The 16084-nt window shown below is 38.9% G+C and overlaps 3 protein-coding genes across 4 annotated transcripts in view; all 3 read right to left on the reverse strand.

The window, feature by feature from the left end:
* The window catches only part of LOC146713048 (programmed cell death 1 ligand 1-like), a 178376-nt gene that overhangs the window by 128122 nt on the left and 34170 nt on the right, over positions 1–16084 (reverse strand). The gene's annotated exons all lie outside the window — the stretch shown is intronic.
* Positions 259–4527, reverse strand: LOC146713054 (uncharacterized). Its single transcript, XM_085452435.1, has 2 exons — positions 4376–4527; positions 259–3076 (listed from the first exon to the last, which is right to left on the reverse strand). The coding sequence occupies exons 1-2, from the start codon at positions 4443–4445 to the stop codon at positions 2712–2714; spliced, it is 435 nt and encodes a 144-aa protein (XP_085308561.1). The 5' UTR covers positions 4446–4527; the 3' UTR covers positions 259–2711.
* On the reverse strand, positions 10821–16055 carry LOC146713055 (Fc receptor-like protein 4). Its single transcript, XM_085452604.1, has 5 exons — positions 15737–16055; positions 15412–15657; positions 15182–15325; positions 13987–14085; positions 10821–11166 (listed from the first exon to the last, which is right to left on the reverse strand). The coding sequence occupies exons 1-5, from the start codon at positions 16053–16055 to the stop codon at positions 11123–11125; spliced, it is 852 nt and encodes a 283-aa protein (XP_085308730.1). The 3' UTR covers positions 10821–11122.

Raw genomic sequence — 16084 nt, forward strand, 5'->3', positions numbered from 1 at the left:
CTTTACCACTGACCATTCATGTGTTTGACTGAATTTTCTTAAAAAGTAAGGCAAGGCAAGTTTATTTGTATAGCACAATTCAACAACAAGGTGATTCAAAGTGCTTTACAGAGACATTAGAAACAAAAACAAATAAAAAGCATGATTTAAAATTGATTAAAACAAGCAAATAAACTAACTAACTAATTAACAAACAAACAAACAAACAAACAAACAAACAAACAAACAAAACAGTATATAAAATCAAAACAGATAAAATCAGAACAGTAGATAAAATCAGTAGTTAAATGTAAGTTTTGAAATTTAAGCTTAAAGTGTGGATTTGGTGCTTTATTCAAATGCAGCTGAGAATAGGTGAGTCTTCAACCTGGATTTAAATAAACTGAGTGTTTCAGCTGATCTGAGGCTTTCTGGGAGTTTGTTCCAGATATAAGGAGCATAAAAGCTGAATGCAGCTTCTCCGTGTCTGGTTCTGACTCTGGGAACTGATAAAAGACCGGATCCAGATGACCTGAGGGATCTGGAAGGTTCATACTGGGTCAGGAGGTCATTGATGTATTTTGGTCCTAAACCATTCAGAGCTTTATAGACCAGCATCAGAACTTTAAAGTCTATCCTCTGACGGACAGGCAGCCAGTGTAAAGACCTCAGAGCTGGACTGATGTGGTCCACTTTTTTGGTCTTAGTGAGGACTCGAGCAGCAGAGTTCTGAATGAGCTGTAGTTGTCTTACTGATTTTTTAGGTAGACCTGTAAAGATGCTGTTACAGTAATCAAGCCTACTAAAGATGAATGCATGGACTAGTTTTTCCAGGTCCTGTTGAGACATCAGATCTTTTATCCTTGATATATTCTTGAGGTGATAGTAAGCTGACTTTGTTATTGTCTTAATGTGTTTTTCTAAGTTTAGGTCTGCATCCATCACTACACCCAAATTTCTTGCCTGGTTTGTGGTTTTTAGGTGTATAGATTGAAGTTCTCCGGTGACCTGTAATCGTTTTTCTTTGGCGCCAAAGACTATTACCTCAGTTTTGTTTTTGTTTAGCTGGAGAAAATTGTGGCATAACCAGTCATTGATTTCCTCAATGCATTTACCAAGAGCCTGTACAGGGCCTCGGTCTCCTGGTGACATTGTGATATATATTTGTGTGTCATCTGCATAGCTGTGATAGTTAATTTTGTTGTTGTTTATAATCTGTGCCAGTGGGAGCATGTAGATGTTAAACAGAAGGGGTCCCAAGATGGAACCTTGGGGAACTCCACATGTGATACTTGTCTGCTCAGATGTGAAGTTACCTATTGATACAAAGTATTTCCTGTTTTCTAAGTATGTTTTGAACCAGTTTAGTACAGTTCCTGAAAGACCTGTCCAGTTCTCCAGTCGTTTGAGTAATATGTTGTGGTCAACTGTATCAAATGCTGCACTGAGATCCAGTAAAACTAGGACTGACATTTTTCCACTGTCTGTATTCAGACATATGTCATTAAACACTTTGGTCAGAGCGGTTTCAGTGCTGTGGTTCTGTCTAAAACCTGACTGGAAGGCATCGTAGCAATTATTCTGTTTTAAGAAGTAAAGTAGCAGATTTGTTTAAAAAAAGAAGTGAATCAGTTTCAACAAATGAACTTAAGACAAATGAGCTGGAGTTTTGAGGCTGTCAGGAGGTCAGAGGTCATGTTCACTCTGTGAGCTTGCTCTTACAAACTGGACCACCATTCATTAATATGTTTGTATCTGCTCTCAGTTTGGGTTTAATATCCCAGAGATTTGACTGACAGGAGGAACAGGAGTGTATATTATTGAAAAACATAACATGAAACATAAATAAAACTGCCACAGCTGTATACATACAGCAACCGTGTCGATATGTTAAGGGAATGCGGTTCAGCAGCTTTGAGTTGACGTAACTTCTCATTACTCCTGATGTCAACAAGCATATTCTGAATGTCATTAAATAACACGCTGGGACTAGTTTCACTTCCATCGTCCTGTTTATGTCCGACTGTATACTTTTTTTTCAGTCTTTGGCAGTCAGTAAATAATAGATGTTAGCTGGTCATTTAGCTATTAAAATGATGTTTCTGTGATGAGAACGCCTCAGTTCTTATCAGTGTTTGCAGCAGGTGATCATGTTAACCTATAGGTCTACTTGCAAACCTGCTGATCTAGCTCTAAAGAAACCTAAAAAGCACTTGACTTCAGCTCCAGGCGACACAGAGTGAAGACTACACAGAGACAAACAGCAGTCGAGCTGCAGCCTCAGGCTGATACTTATATATTATTATCACATGTCAGTCATTTCCGACATATTTCCTGTAGAAAAACAGATGCAGCTCAGATTCCAGTAAGACCCAACCGGTATGTTTACCTTCTTTAACAAAGACGTTAAAACAGACCTTGATTCAAAGTTCAGCTTCACCTCACCAACAGTTTTATGATGAAATATTTTCCTATCATTGCTTCTGTCACAAAACTATCCAGCAAACCTTCTTCTAAATTTAAAAACAGATCACAGTTTAACTTTAAGGATTTGGGGAACGTCTCACTGCCCAGGAACTGACTGAAGAGATTAAATTAGTGTTTTCAGTTATTTGAAGCAGATGGTAAAGCTGTTATATGATCAAAATACAGCTGCTGATTAGGAACTTTAAATAAAAAGGGCTAAAAAGAGGAAACAATTAAAGCTACGTAATAATTATTTAAACTTTTATTTAGTTTTCTGCATCATCGACCCTCAGCTGGATGATGCAGATGGGGTCACCGTCTGGATTAGCTCTCTTCCTGGGGTCTGTTCCTCTCATGAAGACGTGACACTCGTACACTCCAGTGTCAGCAGCCGTCACTTTCTGCAGGACCAAAGACGCGTCTCCGTCCTCCATCTGTCTGTCCTGCAGATCCATCCGGTTGTCAAAATACGGACGCTCGTTTACTGGATCAAACGTCTTATCGTGGTGAAGAAAAACCTGCTCTGGTTGCAGGTCCGGTCTGCTCCACTCTACACCGATGATGTCGTTGTTTGGAGCTCGACATGGCAGAATGACGGTCTGTCCCGGCTCCGCTGTGATGATTTTCTGGTCTGAAACAGAGCAGAGAGGTTAAAGTAACTGCAGCAGCAGCCAGTCAGACAGAGACTGCTGAGCTCTGCTGAACGGGACCAGAGTACGAGGAGGTTTACCATCAGCTGGGTGTCTGACAAAATATGATCCACATTGAGTTCAGTGAGCGAATCTCACTGAAGAAGAGCAGCACGTCCATCTGAATATGGATGACATTTGTGTTTTCACTAACATTCAGCACTTTTCTATAACCAGCTTAAACTTTACCAGATGCTGGATTAAGCTAAACTCCTGCACCAAACTCTGTTATGATCAAGGTTTCAGATGCCTGGGCTCAAAATTTACATTTACAGATATGTGTTCAGGCTACTGAAAAGTTCCTCAGATGCATTTAATTTTAGTGTCTTTTACTTGACAATATTAGCACAATCAATAAATTCAATTCACTTCAATTTAATTTAATTGAATCACTGCACTTCGTTGTGTGAACACAGTTCAATTCAGTTCAATAACTCTTACATCTGTAGCCTGTATTCAGAAGCTTGTATGATAGCATTTGTTAGGTTAACAAATATTTCCTGGTTGGTTTTGTTGAAGTGTCACACAGGCTGTTTGTTTGTTTTTTTAAATTAAAGCCTGCCTGCTGTGTATAACATAAGTGTAAGGTAACAGACTAAGAGCCTGACAGTTCCTTATTATCCACAGTTAATAAAAGAAGAAGAGCTGCCTCGGCTCTTACATTGAGCCCAGCTCTAATACGAGAATTATTTATTCCAGATTTACACCAACTTATGTAAAGGCGTAAAGATCTAATGCGAGCTTTGACGTTTTGCTCTTATGACAAAGTTGAAAAACTTGCAACAGGAGTCAGATGAAAACTCAGTGCAGCAGAGAGAGTTTTCATTGGCTCTCTTTCTGGAACAAAGTCATCTGATGGTTACGACAAATCTGAATCTTCTCCTTGGAACAGATCACTTCTAATTCAGCTTCAGTAGAATAGGGTCAGGTCATAGAATAGGACAGAACAACTATTTTATTGTAACTCCGAATATACACCAGTTATTGAGCATTAGAACTCAATTTAGCTGCATTGATTTGCCATCAGACTAATGCAATATAATGAATCTAAGCATCTACGAAATAAATATGTTCCCACATACACACAGAAATACAGCAATAAAGCCCAGTGGACATCTCTATTCCAGACATTTTGCACTCATACGAAGGGGTTTTAAACAGTTTCAGAGATCATTTACATCCTGAATGTTTACAGAACTCTTCAGGAAATCCTGTTTGATTCAAAAAGAGTTTATTCTCACCTGCAGAGACGAGCAGGAGGCAGACAGACAGTAAAGTCCAGCAGAGAGACGCAGACGTTACAGCGGACATTTCACACAGATGTCCAACGATGGTTCGATTGTTTGAGAATGCCAGAGATTAAAAGCTGACAACATGTTATTAATAAAGTGAAAGTAACTGAGTGTTTTACAAGGTGTGCATGTGAGGTGGTGGGGGTTGGTTGAGGGTTGCTCTGACTTGTTTCTGACAGAGGTGGAGTCAGAGTAACTGAAGTGTTTCAGGGTTGAGCCCCAAGGCTTGAACTGTGTGTTTGCTCAGAACGTCAAACTCCTTTCCGGAGACTTGTTTATCAAGACACTCATCATTTAATTTCCATCGCAAATTATATTTGATTTATATCGATTATATCCTTATTAGCACCACACAACCAGCTCTGCTTTTAATGCAGTGTTGCCTGAGGGCCTGACAACAAACAGGAACGAACAAAAACCAGGACGACTCTCACTCGGTACGTTAACACGAGCTTTTTGTGTCTAATAAACTTCACATTTATGAACATATGACTGAGTTGATCAGTTGTAGTTGCGGATCTTTAGATATAATTACAAATATCCAGCGCACATTTCTGACATGTTTCTTTTACGTCTCATACAAAATATATCATAAATCTTATGTACATGAAAATCTGATGGTCAACCACAATGCTTACATTCTTCAACTACAGTATGTAACTAACAAACTGACATTAAAATGTGATTGCATGTGATTTGAAGTTCATGTACCTCCCCTTTTTACCCCACACTGCAACAACAGCAGTGAAGCTCAATGACTCATTTCTTTAAACAGTTCTTAGTTTATATTAAATCAATTTTTTCAAATTTAAAGTAAGAATTGAAAAAAGCATTTAAGATCATTTTTGGGGGGTTTATACATTTTATAAATGATTTAAATCCTGTTACATAAGATAATGTTAAAATAAACTGAAAGAAACAACACAAAACGTAAGAAACACATTTTATATTAAAGCTGCAGTGATGAGCGGGTCCTCGCACCCTGGTGCACATCTGAGCGTGTGCGGTTTACAAGACATACAGCACGAGCATATTGTTGAGTCACACGATCATATGATTGTCTTTAGCAGGGGATGCTGATTGGATGCTGTCATTTACCTACTGGGGCGATCGTGGCTCAAGAGTTGGCAGTTCGTCTTGTAATCGGAAGGTTGCTGGTTCGAGCCCCGGCTTGGACAGTCTCGGTCGTTGTGTCCTTGGGCAAGACACTTGACCCGTTGTCTACTGGTGGTGGTCAGAGGGCCCGGTGGCGCCAGTGTCTGGCAGCCTCGCCTCTGTCAGGGTGGCTGTGGCTACAATGTAGCTGCCATCACCAGTGTGTGAATGACTGGATATGTAAAGCACTTTGGGGTCTCTAGGGACTAGTAAAGCGCTATATAAATACAGGCCATTTACCATTTACTGAACACTTCCTGTGTTCACTAGATGGCGGTGAAGATTACGCACTAACTTTATGGCAGGCGATCATGTCTCGTGCTTGGACCCACCCGTTAAAATGTCATCTAAATGCCATGACAATGACCTATTGCTGATTTTCTGCTGCCACCAGGTGACATTTGTGTACATGGACGTCTCCAGACTCAAATTCCCAGCAAGCACAAGTTTTAAGTTTGGAACATATTGGATAATTTGCAGTTGAGATATACGATTTTGAGTCTTTTGGCGAATGATTAAAATTAGTGCCATGACATTTAAACAACAAGTCTCTTTTTAAGACTGACTAAATTAGAATTTGGAGAAAACTCACAGTTTTGAACATAAACTGAGTACATCTGCTTCAGGGTATGAGGCTGCTGTATAATGAAAAATGTTCTTTATTTGTTTAAATGATGCTGTCTTTGTGGTATTGTATCAAGAGTCCAGCAGCATGATTTAAAATGCTGTGTTAAATTACATTTCAAACTAGAGAGCCGTGTGTGTGTGTGATGTATGTCGGGGGTTTTTATTGTCTTAAAGCTTTCAGAATCTTTAGCTATTGTACATATAAATAGTTAAAGTTAAGCAGTAAACAACACCATGAAATATAGTTAAAGTAACTCAAGTGCCAATGTGTCCCCAGTGCACGATACCTTCGGATAATGTTTACATTACTCTGCACCAGAGATGAGTGCGAGGATGTGACATTTATGGGGTTAATGACCTGTGTTGAACTTGAATTCACAGTTTTCATTGTCACAAACTTTGGCTCTATTTCACCTGCTCGGATCACGATTGGTAAATGAAACTAAACGGAAAACTTGAGAGAGCTGGTTTGTTTAGTGAAATCAGTGAGCAAGAGCTGGTCTGACTCTTAGGTGTAAACATATAATATAGCATCCAAATCAATTTCATTCAGCTTATTTCTGAAGCACCAAATCCCAGATTATAGTCGTTAGCTTCTGATATCAGACGAGATCAAGTGAGCACGCCAAACATTCGTATGGAGGAAATTAAAAAAAGCAAACCAGGAGTCAGACAAAAATTCACTGCAATTCGCGGAATTTTAATTATCTGTTTTCCTTTAACAAACCCTCACCTGACGGTTAGCAAAACCAGTTTTATCTGCTCTCTGGAACAGACCCAGGATCAGATCTAGTTCAGCCAGAACTCAATGACCAGTTCACAGAACTGTCTTTCAGAACATACACCAGGTGCACAACAGTGCATTAACTCACCATCAAACTAATACGATATAATACATTTGAATATACAAATATAAAATATAAAAAAACATCTGCCATGCCACATGCAAAACATTGATATGAGGAAATGAACAAGACAAACCAGGAGTCTGATAAAAGTTCACTGTCATTGGCTGAATTTTATTTGGCTATATTCTCGGATGTATTGAGAGACAAACCACACCCTGCCTCTTTTCAGTGTTTAACTAAGATGTCTTATCTTTGGTTTGGTCCCTGATCACAAAAAACAAAAACGTTTGAAAAAGTGAATTTTGGATTTCTTCATGACTCCAGCTGCCCGAGTACAGCTACGTTTACTGACTCACACATCTGACATAGTTAGTGACCATAAATAAAACAGATTGTTGTGAATCAGGACTAAAAAATGTAAAGTGTTGAAAAAACGGGTTTTGTGTGTTGTGGTTTCAGTGCTCAGCGTGTCAGTTTACAGAAATGATGTTACTGAAACCAGAAACTACAAAGAGCCTCTGGATGGAATTTCATCAGAAGAGAAGGAACAAAGTAGTTCATGACTATTTTAAACACATTAAAAACTCCAACATGATTTATTACATTGCTCTGTCGTCTCAGGCCCTGCCGTCATCAGGGCAAACTGCAAAACTGATATGAACATAATCAACCCAGATATTTGTTTACATGGCCACTAGAGGACGATGTTTGAGCACTACACACACACTTCATCAGATCATCCATTATTTAATAACATTCAGTTGAACAGGAGCATGTTTTTTTTTAAATAAATATCAGTGCTTTAATTAACTATTAATAAAAACCAGCTTCACTTAAATATGCCCATATGGAAAAGATATATATAAATCTTATAAAGTTTGTATCTGTCTTGTGTGAAACTTGTATGAAAAGCATACAAGTGAAAACAGATATAAATATATATATAAGATCCCTTGAAAAATTATATAATGAAACTTGTATGTTTTGGATACTTCCTAAAACAATATATGAAAGTAATGAGAAAGTGGCCACTTTCATGAGTAAATCATATAAGCCTTATATGATTAACTATATGAAGAAGGCCACATCTGATGCAAGACTTTTTTAAGTTTTTATTATGTCTTTTCCATATGGGCAGAGAGGATCCTCTGAGTCGTCCTAATGCAGCGCTGTCTGTAGAGATCCTGCATGGCTGGCAGTTCAGTCCCGGTGATGCGCTGTGCTGATCTCACCACCCTCTGCAGAGCTGTGCGGTCCAAAGCATTACAGCTGCCGTGCCAGGTGGTGATGCAGCCAGTCATACTTTCAATGGTGGATCGATAGAAGTTTGTAAGTATTCTGGGGTTCATGCCGAATCTTCTCAGGAAAAAGAGCTGCTGTCTTGCTGCTTTTGTGATCACACCAACATGGTGTGACCAGCTCAGATCCTCGTGGATGTTGATGCCCAGGAATTCACTATATGAAGTAAGCTAAAGCTGATGCAAGTCTCTTATAAGTAGGGATGGGTATCGTTTAGGTTTTATCCGATACCGGTGCCAAACCGGTACTTTTGAAACGGTGCCGGTGCTTAAACGGTGCTGAAACCGGTGCTTAAAGAATGGAGAACACAATTTTGTGTCCAAAAACCTCCCATGTTCAGCTGGTTTTTTGTAAAAAGATAACAATGTTAGCCTTTTCTGCAGCTATGGGGCATATATGGTATCACTCTTGGCTGGAAGCAGTGCTTAAACAATGGAAAAAACACAAACTTTGTCCAAAAACCTCTCATGTTTAACTGTTTTCCACTTTTTCTTTGGTCATTTTAGCCTTTTTGGCCAGGGTGAAGAGAGTATCTGCCATCAAACAAGAGGACAGCCGCATGTAGCTATGATGATGTTTGCTAGTTCACCTTACATGCATTAATTTAATAACGTGGTTAGCCTACTCAACGTAAATTACACACGAACAACATTAAGCTACTCACGCAGAGAAGAACAGCTGCTGCTGCCATCATCATCCGTCATCATTTCTGCTACACTGGCAGGGCTAGGGGCCAGGACTCTACTCTTCGGGTTTTTGGGGAATGTTGCTAACTCCGGGTCAGATAACAGGCAACCCACCCGCAGTAGATGCGCTCGGTGTGAGGTCTCGCAGCAAGCTATCAAATACGGCGCATTTCTCGGCTTTTAAAAAAAACGCTATGCGTCGCCAGGTGTTTCATCGGATTCGAGGTGTTACCTCCTTTGACAGTATCACAGTATCAGCTTAAAGCACTTGTTGCTGCTGAGTTTTCATATTTTGCTGTGAACTACAGCCAGAGTTTGACCGCTTCGACTTGGTCATTTTTAATCTGTAAAAAAAAAAGATGACAAAGGATGAACTGAAGCTCCGCCATCACGTGATGTCACATGCTGCTGTTTCTGATGTCACTTAAAAAAAAAAAAAAAAAAAAAAATAATCTGTAGCTCTGCTCTAAAAGAACGTACGTACCTGGACCCGCCTACTATCCTCGGAAACGTAAAATGATTGGCTAGAAGTGTATCACAGCTCAGGAACAAAAAGCACCGAAATAAAGCACCGTAATGTGCGCTGCTTTTCGGTCTGGTTACTACCGTTTATGTCATCATGGCACCGGACACCGGTACCCATCCCTACTTATAAGTTTTTCCCATTTCTTTTCCATATGGCTCAGTCAAATCCTGAATTTGGGGTTGCTTTGTAACTCAAAGCAATCATTTAAAGAATTCATCATTCAACAATTGTTTCCAATGAACGAGCTTCTGTATATCACACTTACACATACAGCATTAGCAAGTATTTTCATCATATAAAAACACAAGCTACTCGTCCATCAGAGCTTCATCTTTCAGGCCTCTGCTGTCCTTCCTGTAAGCATCACTTTTTTCTTGCTTTGCATTGTAAACATCATTTAAACTGCTGCTGCGCTGACACACTGCTCTAAACGAACTACCCAAAAACACAAATTGTTGCAAGTTGTTGACTTCAATAGATTTGCAAACATTAGCTACAAATGAGTGAGAGCAAGGTCAGGAAGTACAGGTAATATATTTCTCAGGATGCCCCTCACTTTAAAAAAAAAAAAAAAAACTAACCAGGAAGCTAATTTTAATTAGTTTAGTGTAAATTGAAAAATATTTTCTGTTAAAATTCATTAGGAAAATATATATTTATATAAACAATAGAAAAAGTTAAGTTTAGGGGAAAAGCATGAGCTAACCCATGACCATGACAATGACACAAGGGAACTCTCACATCTTACAAAGTACACACACATCATGTCACGTGAAATGGAATCAAACCCTGCAGGTTGTCGTTCATTAAACAAGAAAAAAATCTGCTCCACTGTAACACTGTTAATGTTTTACCACTAGATGGCACCAGACAATATAACCACTAACTTTGTAATCCAAGTTAACATAGTGAAATTGCTTTGTTTCTCTTCCAAGTGTAGTGCTATATTATTATTATTATTATTATTATTATTATTATTATTATTACTATTTAATATGTCAGCTGCTGCGGGCCGGTTTCAGTGACACTTACAACATCAAGGCGAAGTTCTCCATCTGTAAAAAAGTTTATCTGTGAAGTTTACAGCAACTGGAAAATTTCTGCTGCTGTGGTTTCATGCTTGATTTTTTGTGTGTGCTTGTTTTAATATTTTGTTTGTTTTATATATATAGTCGTTCTTTTGTTGTTTTTAGTGTTATGTTTATGGTTTTCTGCTGTGAAATAAAGCATGCGTCAGTTAGCCACAACCGGAAGAAGTCAAATTTTCCATCTGACATCACAGAAAGAGAACAAGTTTATTAATCCTGCAGAGAAACTAAAGTATTTCTATGCAAACATAAACAAGGTGCTTAACTCATATGGTTCATATACAACATAAAAAAAGACATTTAACACTCCACAAGTAAGATCTGAGTTATGACTCATATTCGTTTAAATAAGTGAAAAAATACATAAAACATAAAAATATGTACAACATGTGGATGTTCTCTGATTTGAAGTTCTGAATGGACCAGTTAGAAACCAGCAGCTGGACGTCAGTGGTTGGACTGGTGGACTACTTCGGTGAAGAGTAGACGACGTCTGGCTCTGGTTTAAAGTCTGAACACAAACACACACAGTTCAAAACAACAGGAAACATGATTACAAGATTTGTAGTTCAATCAATCCACCTCTCTGCATCACACGGTTCAGATGTTACTGAGAACACCTCAGTGCTTCTGTGCCGCCCACACTTGTTTGTGCTTGTTGAACTTCATAAAACTCAAACGAGGAACCCACAAAACTGAAAAACTTGCATCAGCTGCATTCAGGGAAATTAAAATTCGAATATTTCCTGTTTCCAACTTCTCACAGAAGATTTCTCAGACAGACCAACACGTAAAAACACAAACCTTGAATTATCAATCCTCACCACTAGACATGATTCTCGTAAGTAGGAGCATTCCCACATTTTCCACTAGATATTTCTTCTCTTGGTCAATATTTAGCTATTTGTCTTGTCTGACAACCTCCTCTGTCACAGCATCTTTTATTTCACGTCACTGCTGCAAGATGTAGCTACAAGTAGTGAGGCTTCAGACAGTAAAGGTGAACAGTGATGCACAGTTGTGTTGAAGCTGTGAAGCGAGTGTGGGTGTGTAAAATTTGACCCAGTTTGACCCACGTGTAGTGGAAAAAATAAGCAGCGTAGGAAGACAGGAAGTTACTGGGCTGAAACACATTGTAATTGAATTTATTTGAGTTTGGTTATAATTTGTGTTATGCTTCCTCTCTGTAGGACAGGATAACAGATACGCTTCACATTTAACATAAAACTTATCTGGTTATTTCCTGAGTAGCTGTGCTTGATTCACACTTATAAAAAATCTTTATTTATCTTATACTGAACTCTCTTCAGCCTCTGTCTTCATTCTCTATTTTATTTGACCTTTAATGAAACATTCAGCTGATTGGCTGTCCTTTACGTGGGTGTGGCTCTTCTGCCTGAGATGAGCATAATAAGGATATCTTTATTTATCTCTATGACAGCATATCGATCTAACAAGTGAGGTAGAATAAGTGAATACTGGGGTGAGTTAGAGACAGGTGATCTGCTGTGGTAACCCTTTAATGGAGAAGAAGAAAAAGAAAAATGATGGACTGTGATTCTACAGCAGTCAGAAGGCACCTTCAGTTCTCACTTCTGACTACACAACACCTGTCTCAGCCTCTGCAGAAATAAACACACAAATTACTACACTACACTAACAGCACTGATATACTACTGAAATAAATCTGTGGCAGTTTTTTATTTATTTTTGATTATGCAGACATTAACGTATAGCATTTGCACTTAGCAGCAGGTTTTCACAGTTTTCTCCACTTTTTTTCTTTTCTGCTGAGAACAGGAACTGATTGCATAAAACTTGTAGGTGTTTGTATGATGAAATTGCACAACCACAGTCATGGCCTTTCAGTGCAGTCTCACACATTTCACCACAGAGCACCAAGAAAACACGCTCTCACAAAATGAACACTGCCATTGGCTAAAACCAGATTTCTCTGTGGTGGTTTCTTCAGCTACAGTTTAGAATCAACAACAGGAAGTAGCTGCTGCGGTTAAACATGCAGGACTTGTTTCACTGCATTAAAGGATAATTGTTGTATTTAGTGTGAACATTCACACTGCTAACAGCTTTTGCATATCAAAACCAGACACATTTTGGCTGCTAATGGATTTATTACCCAGTTATTGCATTGCCAAATGCCCAAACACACCAGATCAAATTTGGCCCAAACAAAACCACCAATACCAAAACTCCTCATTTTCATTTATTTACTTAGGTGGAGTTGGAGCTACCACACCGTCAAATATGCCTGCAAGAGTCAACTCTGTCCCCTGGTCTCAATTTTGGATTGAGATGGGTTGTGTGTTTTAATAAATGTTTTATTAGCTGTTTCTTTACCTTTAACTGATCAAAGGAACTAAAAAAATCAATAATCGGTATGACCAAAGTTATTCTCCATTCTCCATTTCGTTGTGTTGTTCTATTCAGGTATGCTTTTACTGCATCCGCAGTGTGAAATGAAGCTGTTGCCAATTGGATGCTTTCCAGATGGTATTGCATGGTGGATCAAAATCCACTTACTTTTCTGTTCCATCAGTTTTGGCGGTCACAGGCTAGTGCTGATGTCAAGTCTACATAAATGGAGAGAACGGCATGGGGAAGCGGACCCAGTGCAATTAACCATTTTGATCTTTAAGAATGAGCACACCAGATCGGTCAGGATTAAACATGACTGCCTCTGGTACTGTTGGCTACAGAATGCAGGGGAAAAATGTGCTATTGTTACCCAAAGACAAAGGAAGAGGAAAGGGTGAGAGGTAGTGAACGTGGGTGAGTTTGAATACTTGTGCACTACATTGTCAGCATACAGGCTTATTTTATCTTCTGTATTTTCAGTTTTAACTCCTTCAATATCTACATTTTGTCAACTTTGAAGTAGATCTAAGATTGATGGACTCTGATGCTTAATGAATAAACTGCAATATGATATTAGAATGTTATCACACAGTTTATCGGGGGAAAGTGTGATTTTAAGCTTTTAACCAGCTGTTAGTTTTGTTTAGTCGGCTCTTGACTCTCTCCAGAGACAGGAAGGTAAAAAGACTAATCTGATGACAATAATTAATGGAAAGAATATCAGGACCAATTAAGAATTTTTATGCATGCTTCTGACTTCTGTTCAGTACATGAGATGTGAGGTGAGGAGGAAGAAGACAACATTTTATTAGCATCCTTGACATTTTAATTTCTTTGCTAAAGAAACAATGCTAAATTGTCTGCTGTCTGTTCTAATGTTAGCATTTAGCTTAAAGCAAAGGACCAGTTGTTGGTTATAGAAGTGAACTATGATGGAGACAAGACGCAGCTGTACCTCTCATCTTTGAATTGTTTTGCATCTCTTTGATGATGATTTCTGCATAGCTGGTGTCCTCAGATGTCACTGATGAGTACACTGCAGCTGAATCTCTCACTGCACAATAAAAGACACACAGGACCATCAGCTAATAGGAGAGCTGCTCCCACAGAGGTTTTTGCTACTATAGAAAACCTTCAGAGAATACATAACATTTCAGTTATAGATCACCTGAGATAACTGACAACATTACTTCCCATTATCAAGATGACAGTGAAAATATCAGACAAACTACAAAATTATGGTGGTAATAAGAGGTGTATTCAGAATTTAAATGGGTTTTAAAATGTTGCCGCCCATCACAAAAAACTGTGACGTCTGTTAAAAAACAATCTGTAAACAATATTAAATAAGTTCGTCTAATATGAGGAATTAATTCCTATTTTAAATAAACAGCTCTGTGTTGAAACACCTGCAGCTGAAATGTTTTCTTTCTATCAGAAACAGGATGCTGGACGACTGCAGAGCTGTTAGCTTCAGCTAACCACAGACCACAAACACAATGAACAAAAAGTAACACATAATAATTTTAAGACAAAAACTCATATTTTATCAAGATTATTCTTTTCTAGCCTTAAATTGTTGACAAAGAAACAAATCAAATAAAACAACATGTTTGTAAAAGTGTGAATTAATTTAAGTAAAATGTGAAATGCTCGGACATGCAGAGGGGGGATAGTATATATACTGGACAAAGGATTTTAAAGATGGTGCTGCCTTGCAGGAGTGTTGGTGTGACAGAAGAGGATGTGACAGATGATTGCAGAGTGATTCCAGATCCAGATCCAGAGTTTTTCCCTGTCAGTCAAATGTTTATCTCAGCTGTCAAAGCTGGGTGAGAAGCATCCAAGTTTATTTCGTCTGGAGGTTTTTGCCACTGTTATCTGTTGTTTGCACTATTGAAGCTTTCTTTTCTTTTTTTCTGCCTGGCAGTTTTTGCAATTACAATCCATGGTGATGTTTTGAAAATTACAATTCAGACGCAGAACATGTTCAAAATAAAGATTCAATCAATCAATCAATTTTATATATGTAAGATGTAACAACTTGAAGATAGTAACTTTTGCATGCAATGTAAGCACAAAACAAAGTTAATCATAATACATGTGTAAATAAACCAACACATGTAAAAAATGTTAAGTCTGAGTCTCACCTTCAGGTTTCCTGTTAACACATCGTCTCACCAGCAGAACCAGTAACACCAGTAGAACCACAACACAGACTGATCCAACACATGACAACACAGAGAGAACAGGAAGAAAGCTGGATGTAGGTGGAGGTGTGGTGGTTTGTTCCCCTAAAATAAAGCAAACACAGTCATTAAGTTGTCGTCACATTGTGAATGTTGAAAGCTGCAGAAACACAGACAGGTGAGTGTGTCACCTGTGACAGTGATCCAGCTGGATGGAGACTCTCCATGACCGCTGATGTCACACTTGTAGAGGCCTTCATCAGACCTGGAAACATGCTGGATGGTCATGTGACCTGTAGTCTCATCCCCAATAAAGACACCATCTTTGAAAAAAGCAGCTGGGAGGTTGGAGGGAGTGGTCTTTGTTTTACAGAGCAGAGTGACGTCATCTCCCTCCATCACAGGGAGGACAGGACTCTGCAGGATCACTGATCCACCTCAACACAGAGACAAACTACAGCATTTCATCCATTTACACACAGTTTCATCAACACTAACTCCACACACTCAGCTTACCAGTGACTGTCAGGTTAACCATGTTACTGATGGGACCCTCTCTGGACTCACACCAGTAAACTCCACTGTCATGAATCATCATACTGATGTCACAGGAAGAACCAGCTGGTTCTCCCCACCCATCTCCACACTGGGTCCTCTGTCGTTTGCTTGTGTTTCTCCTCAGAGTCCATCCAGCAGAGCTGTCGTCCTCCTCACAGCTCAGAGACACAAAGTTTCCTTTAAAGAACTGAGAGCTGCTGGGACTCACAGTCAGACGAGCTGTGAGGGTTACAATGAAAAAAAGCGATGATCTGTTGTACTTTACATTGTGAAGCATGAACCCAATCAGGTCATATCAGTGAGCAT

Source organism: Copadichromis virginalis, linkage group LG3 (genome assembly GCF_057382275.1).
Source record: "Copadichromis virginalis isolate Kocher_CV1m ecotype Utaka linkage group LG3, C_Virginalis_male_GT1.1, whole genome shotgun sequence".
In the NCBI taxonomy this organism is placed as follows: domain Eukaryota; kingdom Metazoa; phylum Chordata; class Actinopteri; order Cichliformes; family Cichlidae; genus Copadichromis; species Copadichromis virginalis.

Excerpts from the sequence above, each read along its gene's own strand:
- LOC146713054 (XM_085452435.1), bottom strand. The coding sequence starts at position 4,445 with ATGTCCGCTGTAACGTCTGCGTCTCTCTGCTGGACTTTACTGTCTGTC. Across the intron at positions 3,077-4,375 it reads CCTCCTGCTCGTCTCTGCAG|ACCAGAAAATCATCACAGCG; the intron begins GTGAGAATAAAC and ends GCTCTGTTTCAG.
- LOC146713055 (XM_085452604.1), bottom strand. The coding sequence starts at position 16,055 with ATGCTTCACAATGTAAAGTACAACAGATCATCGCTTTTTTTCATTGTA. Across the intron at positions 15,326-15,411 it reads CAGCTGGATCACTGTCACAG|GGGAACAAACCACCACACCT; the intron begins GTGACACACTCA and ends GCTTTATTTTAG. Across the intron at positions 11,167-13,986 it reads AAACAATTCAAAGATGAGAG|ACTTTAAACCAGAGCCAGAC; the intron begins GTACAGCTGCGT and ends GTTTGTGTTCAG.